Raw genomic sequence first — 11708 nt, 5'->3', positions numbered from 1 at the left:
TTTGTTGGGTTGTGCTCTATTAAATAATACTGAAAGGTTAGTATTTATCTTTAACCCCTATTAATTTTCAGTTGAATGAGAGACAGCTAACTCCTTTTAGCCACCTTTGGTTACAAAAATTATAATCTTCCTCCTATCAACTATAATATCAGATCTTTCCTCAGAAAACTTGAAAAGGGTTTTAAAACTGATTTACCTGTTAAGATTAAATAATTAAAAAAAAAGAACACCATTAATTACCACTGGGGTGACAGGGCTGGGTGCCTGTGTCACCTCTGAAGTTACTGGGACTGAACAGGGCTATAAATATTCCACACAAAAGTAGGGTCTTAGGAAGTACAGCTGAGCACTTGCAAATCCAGCTGAAATATACTGCAGCTAAGGCTAATCACTTTGAGGTATCGGGCTTTTGACCTTTAAGGTGCGCAGATCCTTTTTAGCAATTGCATTAATTTCAGTGTTTCTGAAGAAAACAGCCCCAGAACAAACTGAGGCACAGATATAAAAGCATACTCATCTTGAGGCTTAATGAATCAACAAACAAAAAGAGGTCACTTTTCAGTTTTCAATTCCAAATGATAATTTTATCCCCTTTTAAATATGTTTATGTAATTGAATAAATATGAAGAAAATTACAACTGAAGGTGCCCAGCTCTGTTTGAACTGTCTCAGCTGCTCTTTTTATTTGAAGCGACATCGCTGGTTTTGCACTCGTACCCTTTAAAAAGTAGAAGAGCAAAGAAATTAAATTAAGTTGTGCCTCTGGGATTTGAGATAAGTCCAGGATGTTTTTTCAAATAACACATTAGTTCCACAGCTCTATTTTAAAATTAAATGATGGATAACTTGTTTTGATGTTCTAACATATGGCCCCCAATCTTCAGAGATGTCTGTGCATACTTCATGTTGTGCACGAGTCATCCTACCGAATTTAACAGGGCTATTCACACGGTTGACATTAAGCATGTATGCAAATCTTTGCAAGACTGGAACCTAATGTGATTATAATAAGCCAATTTCAGTGCAAATCTAAGAGTATAAAGAGCTTCAAAACTGAGGTCAAAATAAAAGAAGTTGCACAAGTTTGTCATATTAAAAAAAAAAAAAAAAAAAAAAAAACACTGGAAAAAAAAGATACAAGAAAACCCTGTGTTGAAATCAAACTAAGTTCTCACATAAAGAAGGGAAATGAGCTAGTGAAATTGCTCCCTGCAGTTATTAAAATGATTTTACTTACAGTGTAACAGTCTTCCCAATACTACTCAGATGCTGAAACACCTATTTGATAGATTTTTTTTGTTATCTTTCATAGATAGGATTGTGCTTTGCATTGTTGTTCTCTGGGGGTTAGGTGGGATCTTATATAAAAGAGTATTTTATTTCTGTAACTCTGATTATTTTCATCCATAAAAAAAATCATGGAATATGTAATATTGAGTCCTGATGAGTTAACAACAGATTCTTTAAAAATATATATACAGAAAGGAGTACTTAGAGGTTGCCATGTAAAATCTGTCACAGCATTACTGTTCCACATTAAGGAACATGTTTTGCCATGTTTTTTAGGCTTCAGCAAGCTTTGGTCCAACCGGAGTACTGTGCAGAACAGACTTGTCACAGGCTGTTCAGCTGCTCTCATGTTCTGCAGTTAACATACGTTAAAAGACAAAAGATCTATAGTTGGACTGTAAACGAGGGAAAATAACATTCAATTTTTCCTCTGAAAACAATTCGGTTAATTCTGTAAATTCAGATGGTAATATTATGCAATCCTCTGCATGATCGTGAGTGGGAGGTGGAGTGTACATATGCACAAGTATGTGGTACGCGCTATAAAAAATAAGTGTAGGAGCCTCTGGAGTTCCTATCTCACCACTTCTCTCAGTTGCAAGCATAACTTCTTCCTCGCTCATTCCTCTTGGTCCCTCTCTGTCCTTCCACCCTGCCACACCTCTGCACATTAGAAGGCCATCTGGACCCGAAATATTAGACTAGAAAATAAATACGGACTCTTATTATTCTCATCATTTGTTTGATGTTGCTTGTTTGGCCGAACCGTGGCAGACACAAGGCTTACACGCTCTCTGGGGGGTGCAGCCGTGCGGGCAGCGCAGCCGGGCTAGCCGGCGCCTGGCGTTGCTCCCAAGCAGGCTCCCACGTGTTTTTTAAGCACCCCACGCCTCCTGCAAATAAATAAATAAAACAATTTTTCATTAAAACGGGCGCAGCACGAAGGCACGCTCCCGAACCTGGGACAAAAGCTGGGTTGCCCATCTCCGGGTGTAACTAAGATGGGACCCTTGGGCTAACCCCAAGCTGTGGGGGGGGGGGGCCACGACGACTCTATGTGTCCCCCCCCAACCACCCGGAGCCAGCAGCAGCTCTGCAGCCCCCTCTCCACCACGCACAAAGTGTGTGTGTGTGTGGGGGGGCACCACCACCATCCACAAGCAGCACCCCCAACCACAACCAACCCCCCCCCAACCTCCTCCCCATCACCCCGCAGCCCCCGGGGGCCTCCAGCTCGGCTCAGCCCGGGGGTGGGAAGGGACCGGGGAGGGGCGGGCGGTCCCTGCCCGCGGCGGGGGAGGGGGGGGGGGGTGGAAAGACAGAGAGAAAGCGGAGCGGAGAACCACGGCAGCCCCCTCCCCCGCCTGCCCGCCGCCTTCCCTCGCCGCTCGGCCGGGCTCCGCCGCCACCAGCACCGCCACCAGCGCCGCCTCCATCTTGTGCCCGTGGTGTCCCCTGCTCCCCCCCCCAACCCCCCCATCCCCTCCACACAGCACCGGGGGGCGCTGGGGGGGGCCCCCGGGAGGGATTTTTTTTAAATTTTTTTTTTTTTTTTTTGGGGGGGGGGTGGGAGCAGGGAAAAAAGGGAGTTGGAGGTTGTGGGGGGGGAGAGGAGAAGCGGCACCGGGGGGGCCGGAGCGGCGGCAGCGGCATGAGGAGGCGGCGCTGAGGAGAAGGCGGCGGTTGCCGGAGAGGACGGAGCCGACATCTTGTGCCCTCCCCTCCCGCCGCCGGCTGGGTGAGCCCGTCCGCCCCAACGGGGGGGGGGGGGGGGGGGGGTTGGGAGGCGGAAAGGTTTGCTTTAAAAAAAAAAAAAAATTGAGGAGAACCCCCCCCAAAAAATCCTAAAAGGAGGCGGCGGCACCGGCGGAGAGCGCTGGAGCGGGCAGGTAACGCGGTGCGCGGCAGGCCGCGGCCCCCCCCCCCCTTCCCTCAGGGGCTCTCCTCCCTCACGCACCCCCCGCGCTGGGGTCGCGGGAAGGTGACCGGGCAGGGCGGGAAGGAGCCGGGGGGAGCTTCAAGCAGCGCGGCCGGTCCCCCCCCGGCTCGGTCTCCGCTTAACGGCCCGCGGCTCTCAGCGAGCGGGGGGCGGCGGCGGCGGGGCCGGGAGAACGGGGCCGGGCAGCGGCGCGGCCGCCGAGCCCCCCCCTGGCCGCCATCTTGGCTCCCCCTCAGCACGGCGCCGGTGGCGGCCCCGCCCACCTTCTCCCACGCTATTGGCCCAAGGGCGGGGCCGGGCGCGCCCCCCGTTAGGCCCGCGGCGCCTCGCGTTGGGATTGGCGGCGGGGCCGGGATGGACAGCGGCGGGAGCCAATAGCGGCTTGGCTTTTCCTGCGCTCTTTCTCGCTCCCCCTCCCGCCCAGCTCCGGGGCTCCTTGGGGACTTTTTTCGCACCCCGGGGTGCTGAGAACGGGCAGAGCTCAGCGCAGCCGCCTCGCCCTCTGCACCCATGGGTGCGCCGTTGTGGCTGTGCAGGGACCCTGCTGTGCCTTGCCCCAGTTCTCTGGCTGTAACCAGGGCTGCCTGAGGGGCTGTCATGGCTTTGACAGCAGCCAGGAGCTCCCAAGAGTTGCCCCCAGCTGGCACCTGCCACATCAGGGGGCTGCAGCTGTGACCAGGCTTCCCTTTAAACTTCACCCCCAGCCTGCCATAAACGTGTCGCACCCAACCATGTCCACACAGAGCTCCGCTCCTGCAGCCTGGCACAACTCCTGGCATGTGCTGTGGCTCTGTTCGATTACAGAAATATTCAGGGATTGATCACTGTGTGCCGGAGCATGCACCAGCTCGAAAGCTCTCAGCAATTCCTGAGGCTGCTTTGTAGGGATTGGGGTGGACTCACAGGGTCTGGGGTCTGTGTGGGTCTGTGGAGAAGCATGGGCACTGTGGGTACGTGGAGGAGTTTGGCCCTCTTGGTGCTCTTGGTTGGCAAGAGAAGGAGCCATGTGGTGGAGAGGGGATGCGGCTGCCTCAGGCAGTTTCTCTCCTGTGGTGTCTGTTGCTGTTATTTCACGGATACGTTTCTTAAATAGCTCTGTAGGTGCTCGATCCCTGCTACGCGGGAGCAGATTTAAAATCAGGGCAAACAGCAACAGGCGGCTGCCCAGGGCTGGGGCGCTGCCAGCACAGGACAGCGCTGAGGAGTGGGAGGACGAACGGCTCCAGGCCTCGTGTCTGACTTGGTGTCCCGGGGAGAGGCCTTTGCTGCTAACACCAGGCTAAGCCTTAACTAAAACCGGGCTGTTTAGGGCTGTATCAGCCATAGTCAGCGTGGTCAGGATGCTTTGGAGTGGAGTGAGAGCAGCACTATTCCCGTCTGCCTCCTGCTGAGGTCTAGGTAGCTTTCCTCTCTTTAAATCACTAAGATCTTCATCAGCAGGGGACCTAGCTCTTCTCTGGGATCCACACACCATGCTGGAAATGGCCCAGAAGCTCCCCCAGCATCACTGCCTTGAGCTTCAGCCTTGTGACCTCTGCAGGTTTAGCAAAGAAACCTGGTGCTGGAGAGAAAATCCTTGGTCATCTGCATGGCGAGGCCAGAAAGAAGGGCTGCAGGAGTTAAGGAGGGCTGGGAAGGAGATTGAGGGCTCCTGAGGTGTGAGCGGGTGCCTCTGGTCCTCAGAGGAGCCTTGCATGGGTGTAAAGCACAGCGACATTTAGCCCTGTTAGAGGATCCACTTGTGCTGGATTTTTCCAGGCTGCATATACAATAGGGGCCTGTATTCCAATAAAATGTGGATCTCTCCCTGTTTTTAAGTGGAGCTGTCTACACCCCTGTAGTACATTTAAGTCTCCTGATGGAGCTTGTTTTTGTTAGTTCCCTTTTTAGACCCCAGGCGTTTCTGGGCCACAGGTATGAAAACTGCTGCTGGAGAGAATTGAGCCATTTCTGAGCAAACTGGTGGGATAGAATTAAATTAAGCTCTGGCAGCTTTGTGCGTTTTAGCCACGTTGTTTGTTCAGTTGTGCTCTCTAGGAACCTATCCCCCTGTTCCTGGCGCAATACCCAACGGAAATGGCTTATGGGAGGTTTTTGGAAAGCCTTGAGCACACTGGCGACAGCAAGAGGACGACTCTTTGAACTTTCTGCTTTTACATCAACAACCTTTGTCCATGGTAGGACAGAAACAGCATGGGTTGAAACAGCGTTTAACCCTGCTGAAGTCAAATCTCTTTAGCATTTCAGCGTGCACGGATGCTGTTTGCAGAGGGATTATTTTTATATGTGGCTGGGAGATGTTTTCAAGTGTGCCAAGAAGATCAAAACATTCCTAGATTGCTTCTTAGAAGTTTCTGTGTTGCAGACAAGGTCTCAGTGTTCAGTGCAGTGTGTCTGAGTTCGTTTCATGGCTGCTTTCAAGGCATTTTGGAGGTGGGTAGCTGTGTCTCTCCTAATATCTAGATACCTTTTAGAAATCAGCTGGCATGTCTTATCCCAGGCACTCAGTTCTTGCTGGCAGCAATTTCCGTACCATTTTAGATCCTTCTGTGTAGCGTTAAGTAATTGTGTGTTTTACAAATGGGTTGGTTTATAACAGTCAGTAGAAAACCCACTTGGGGTAATTTCTCCAGACAATATTCTGATTGTTTCACTAAAGCTACAAGAATGCATTACCCTTGCTGTTTCCATCAACAGGTAAAATAACCCTTCCTTGGGGTGCTTGTTTTTTGTTGTTGTTTTGTTTTAAAAAGCAAACCTCTAATCTCTCTGCACTCCCAGCAATTGGCTAATGCTTTGTTTCTCCTGAACACAATATTAATAACGACTGTGGTCAGGTCATTCTAATTCCTTTATCCTCCAATATCTTTTTGTTCGTGTAACTTTTTGCCTCCAACATCTTCCTCACTTAAGAGAGCCTTATGTCAGCAGGGTTTTCTTTCCTATTTTTTTTTTTTTATCTGTACATCAAGCTGCCTTTATACCCTTTTTAAAAATTCTTTTATTTTGCTACTGGTTGAAGCAATTGGAGTTTATCTGGGACAAGTTCAGTTGCATTTCTGCAGTCTGCTGATCAAGTGGCTGAGTAGCGTTTTAAGTCAAAAATCCTGGAAATCATGATATCTATATTTGCAGGTGGAAATTGCCCTCTCGTATTTTGCATCTGTGCTTAAGCTGTGCTTTCAGACTCCATCATTATGGGTGTGCTTACTGAAACTGGCACGTGCAGCTTATTTCTGTGGATGCAAAGGAGGATTTGGAAACTTTTCCCAAAGCCTGTTTGTTTCTCAGCATACGTGTTATACCATGGCTTGCTCTCATGGTTAACAGCCAGTACTTTTGAGAGAAATGTGTCACTCCTGGAATTTGTTACTCCTTTCTTGGATAACTTCATGAATTCTTGTAGGCACTGGTCCCTTGAGGTGCTGCTCGCTCTGATGAGGTTTTGTGAGGTTATATCCATCACAGAGCAGAAATAATGCAACAGCTAAACGCAAATTGTGTTTTTGTAGTGGTTTTTCTTGTCTGCAAGTCCCACAGAAAAGGGCTGCAAGTGTGGAATGCTCTAAATGAGGGTGAGGTGCTGGTTCAGGCCTCTGCGCAGCAACAGATAAGCTCTGGGGCAGCTTATCTTCTTGGGGAGATTTTACATTTGCTTTTCTTTTCCTCCTCTCCCTCTTTCCTCGGCCCGTTTCCTCCTCGGCCTGTTTCTTCCCATATCTCGTGTTCCCATCCCTGACACTGTCTTTCTCCCTTGCATTACTCATTTGGCTTCCTCTCCACTTTCCCTCTTTGCTGCCTCCCTCCTTAGCCCTGAGAGCGCTGGGCTCCTGCTGCCGTGTTTCCATCCTCCCCCAGCTCTTCTCATCGCTCCAGGCTTCTTCGCTCCCCCTTGCCGGGCACCTCCTTAACGTCAGGAGCCGACTCTCAAATAATTATCTCAGTTGCTGATTAGCCATTTGCGAGGGCAGAGCTGGCGTGGGCTTTTAGTTAAGGCTCCGTGCGAATACCATTGCACAGCTCCTGGGACAGCTCGGTCCAGAAGGTGTCTTGCTGCTTTCCTGCTTGTACCGCTGGGATCCTGCACGCAGAACCAGCTCGGGTGCCTGAACATGGATTGTGGCTCCAGAGGGGCTGATGCTGAGCCAGAGCCAGTAAGTCCGTGCTGCTCATTCCCCTTTGCTTCCTTGTAGATCCCGCCAAAGAGCAGAAGGGATGTGCAGCTAGCACCCATTGCTCGGTTCATCCTGTGGTTCTTCTTGGGCTTCTCTGACCCTTTTTGCATAATGCGAGGGACGTGGGTCATTTCAGCATGTTGTGTCTGCGGAGTGGTGTAAGGAACAGCTACATCTGCAGGAGAAGGGAAAGCAAAACTGGAGCAAAAAGAACACTTTTTGCATCCACGGTGTGGGAAAGGAAGGAGTGGCAGCGGCAGCCTTGAGGTGGGAAATGTGGGTGAGCTCCCGCCAGGACTGAGGGAGCGCTGCTGGTTTTCTCACGTGGAGCTCAGCCACACACACAAAAAATAAGGAACTGCTTTTATAGGGCAGGAACAGCGCTTTCGTTTAGGCCTGGAAAACATCCAGCACATTGTGTGTGCTGTCGAGGATATAAAAGAAAAGTCATGGGCAAGAGAACAGAGAGAAGAACTTGGCCTGTGTGAACTAAGCGTGTGAACGGTGCAAGCAGATGGAATAAGTGGTGTTTGAGTTCCTGGGGATCTGAGCAGTTTGCTGACCTGAATGCACAGCAGAGTGTTTAGATGCTGTGCTGGAAAACACATTGCAGCTCTTCTCAGCTGGTACTATGGGGGTATGCACATTTCCTGGCATGCACGTAGAGAACGTTGGAGGGTGCTGTGCGTTGCTGTGATATGCGTTGCAAGAAATGATTGATATATCTGGTCCTTGCTTGTAGCTAAAAAAGTGAAGAAACCTCAGCAAGCCTGAAACTGCTGGGGTCTTTAGTGGAAATGTTTTTCTGTTGCGGTGCCGTGTGGCTTTTTCAGTCTGTGCTGCTGCTGTTTGGTTGTCTCCTTGGCTTACGCTGGTGCTGGTTTGTTGCAGGGACCCTGGGCCGCAGCAATGAGGAAGCCTCGGAGGAGGTCCCGGCAGAACTTGGAGGGGAGGCGTTCTCCTTCTCCCTACAGCCTCAAGTGCTCGCCGACTCGGGAGACGCTGACGTATGCTCAGGCCCAGCGGATCGTGGAAGTAGACATCGATGGGCGGCTTCACCGCATCAGCATCTATGATCCCTTAAAAATCATCACCGAGGACGAGCTGACTGCCCAGGACATCACGGAGTGCAACAGCAACAAGGAAAACAGCGAGCAGCCCCTTTTCCCTTCCAAATCCAAGAAAACACCTTCCAAAGGCAAGAAGAAGGAGTCCTGCTCCAAACACGCACCAGGGACGTCTTTACACTTACCCCAGCCCAACTTTCGTGTGGTGGACATCTTCAGCCAGCCGGATGCCCCCCCTCTCCCTGCCGCCTACTACCGATACATTGAGAAACCTCCCGAGGACCTCGATGCAGAGGTGGAGTATGACATGGATGAGGAGGATCTGGCCTGGCTGGAAATGGTCAATGAGAAGAGAAGGGATGATGGTTACGGGACAGTTTCTGCCGACACTTTTGAGCTGCTGGTGGACCGGCTGGAAAAGGAGTCGTACCTCGAGAGCCGGAACAACGGGGCTCAGCAGTCCCTCATCGATGAGGATGCCTTCTGCTGCGTCTGCATGGACGATGAGTGTCACAACAGCAACGTCATCCTGTTCTGTGATATCTGCAATCTGGCCGTGCACCAGGAGTGTTACGGCGTGCCCTACATCCCCGAGGGGCAGTGGCTTTGCCGCTGCTGCCTACAGTCTCCTTCTCGCCCCGTGGATTGTGTCCTTTGCCCGAACAAAGGTGGAGCTTTCAAGCAGACCAGCGATGGCCGCTGGGCTCACGTGGTTTGTGCCATCTGGATCCCGGAGGTCTGTTTTGCAAACACTGTGTTCCTGGAGCCCATTGAAGGGATAAACAACATTCCCCCGGCTCGGTGGAAGCTCACGTGCTATATCTGCAAGCAGAAGGGCATGGGAGCTGCTATCCAGTGCCACAAGGTGAACTGTTACACTGCCTTCCATGTCACCTGTGCCCAGCGGGCCGGTCTCTTCATGAAGATCGAACCCATGAGAGAGACCAGCATCAACGGCACAACGTTCACCGTGCGCAAGACTGCTTATTGTGAGAGCCATTCCCCTCCTGGGACAGTGAGAAAAGGGGCTCCAGCTGCTGCCGGTGAGAGGCAGGAGGACACTGTGAAGGAGGAGGGAGAGGAGGAAGCCCATTCTGGCCCTCCCAAAGGGTCCTTGAAAAAGAACCAAGTGAAATTGAAGCAGAAGATCAAAAAGGAGCCCGGCGATGCGACTGATGGGCGCTCGTCTGTGCCCATGGTGACAGTTGCACAAATTCCCTCTTACAGGTGAGTGTTGGAGCTGGGCAGCAGGAGCTGGATGGGTCTGTTTGAGGACTCGGTCCCTCTGGTTGTTGAACTTGGAGCACTCTCTTCAGTCAAAACCTGGCAACACCTGGGTTCAGATTGTGCTCCTCACCTGAGCTCTTCCCTGTAAGTGTCAGCAGCACACTGGTTTCCCTGCCTTGTCAAGCAGCAGTCCCAAACTGTCACATAATGCAGTATCTTCAGTAGTCCCTAACAGGCATCTAGCAACCACCCATCTAGCAACCAAATTTACATGGATGGCTGTGAAGGTGTTTTTAAAATACTTCAGGCATTACACATTGGCAGGCGATTAGGGGTCATCCTCCTATTGATTTTCTTTTAAACTTCTCATTTCGTCATTTTTTTAATTCCTCCTTTTAATACAGAGCATGTCAAACTTGTCAGTGTTGCAAGCAGCTTTGAATCTGGCTGTGTGTTTTTTCTCCCAGCTCTCTCATGCAGAGTTAGGTAGTGATGAATTCTCATTTGGTGCCTGAGGAGTTGCGGTGATGTGTCGCCAGTATTTCAGCAGATTAGCTTTGAAAGACTGCTGATAAGGCACCGTGTATAATCTAATGAATGGTTTGAAAAGGTTAAAATAGGTACTATATTACTCCTGGACTCCTGTCAAGTTAGTTTCCCAGGCTCCAGCTTCATGACATAAAACTTCAGTGACCTCAGTAAAGTTATTCTGGCACTGAAAATAGTTTTTGCTTTTTCAGCTGTAGTTGAAAAATAGTTTTTTTCAGCTCCAGGTTACTGCTTGGAGCTGAACGGGGGATTGCATGCTTTGACTGTGCAGTGATGTCCCTGGTCAGACCCTCCAGCCAAGCTGCTACTGAAATAGGGATGTGCTCTGAAAAGCAAGCACGTACATCTTCATGGCTGAGAGCCCCCAGGTTGTGCCCGTTGCAGGTGTGGATCGGGGCAAGCATCGACACTCAGCCTCAAAGCTGCCCACCACAAAGCCTCATCAGGAACCTGGTGGCATCACCAGGGTCTGCGGGGTTACCGTTGCTTTGCAGCTGGCTCCATGACGCCTCTTTGCTTCCTTTAGGCTGAACAAAATCTGCAGCGGCCTCTCCCTCCAGAGGAAGAACCAGTTCATGCAGAGGCTCCACAACTACTGGCTGCTGAAGCGCCAAGCGAGGAATGGGGTGCCCCTGATCCGGCGCCTGCACTCACACCTCCAGTCCCAGAGGAACGCGGAGCAGGTACCGTGCTGTGGGCTGGATCCACCTGGGGGGATGGCAAACACACAGCCTGGGAGGGTGCACTTGTTGCATAGCTGGGAAGGGTGAAACAGGCAGAGGGTTGCCTCGCCTGTGCACTTACAGAATTGTTTAATGAGCCTGGATTGTTAGTCAGGAGTTAGGCATGGAAGAACATAAAGAAGAATTCTAACAGTCATAAAATCATGGAGTGGTTTGGGCTGGAAAGGACCTTAAAGATCATCCAGTTCCATCCCCCTGCCATGGGCAGGGACACCTCCCACTAGATCAGGTTGCTCACAGCCCCATCCAAACTGGAGACCCCCAGGCCAACCTGGCCTTGAGCATTTCCAGACATGGGGCATCCACAGCTCTGGGCAACCTGTTCCCATGCCTCACCACCCTCATAGTAAATAATTTCTTCTGAATATCTAATCTAAATCTACCCTCTTTTAGTTTAAAGCTATTACCCTTTGTCCCATCACTACACGCCCTCATAAAGAGTCCCTCTCCAAGAGGAGGAGGACAGTGGCTCTTCCTGAGTTACTTTTGTTCTCTGGGTATGCTCATGCCTGAATAGCTGCATTAGTGTACCAGTGGGGATGTCCACTCTGCCACCAGAATTAGTGTTGATGAGCCAGCAGGTAAGAGTTTTCCACCTGAGTCAGGAGACCTGGGATTGTGCAGAGGCGTGACGGGCCCTCGGTAGCCTCATCTCTCAGATGAGTCAGAGAACCACGTTCCTCTCTCGTGATTGAAGTTCCTCTCCTCAGGAAAATGG

The 11708-nt window shown here is 50.8% G+C and overlaps 1 protein-coding gene across 4 annotated transcripts in view; it reads left to right on the top strand.

Moving 5' to 3' along the window:
• Positions 1 to 2665: 2665 nt before the first annotated feature.
• Positions 2666 to 11708, top strand: part of BRPF3 (bromodomain and PHD finger containing 3) — a 29660-nt gene continuing 20617 nt past the window's right edge. The window contains exons 1-3 of one of the 4 annotated variants that reach the window (XM_082778557.1): positions 2666 to 3028; positions 8296 to 9698; positions 10774 to 10930. In XM_082778557.1, coding sequence (XP_082634683.1) covers positions 8314 to 9698; positions 10774 to 10930 — 1542 coding nt within the window. In that variant the 5' untranslated portion in view covers positions 2666 to 3028; positions 8296 to 8313. Of the gene's footprint in view, positions 3029 to 3077; positions 3180 to 6903; positions 7384 to 8295; positions 9699 to 10773; positions 10931 to 11708 lie in introns of those variants that run through there. The other 3 variants (XM_082778558.1, XM_082778559.1, XM_082778556.1) reach the window with 3 other exon arrangements.

Source organism: Aythya marila, assembly GCF_965140915.1.
Source record: "Aythya marila genome assembly, chromosome: 24".
Classification (NCBI taxonomy): domain Eukaryota; kingdom Metazoa; phylum Chordata; class Aves; order Anseriformes; family Anatidae; genus Aythya; species Aythya marila.
Note: the sequence above shows the minus strand (reverse complement) of the source record. Positions and strands in the feature narration are given on the sequence as shown.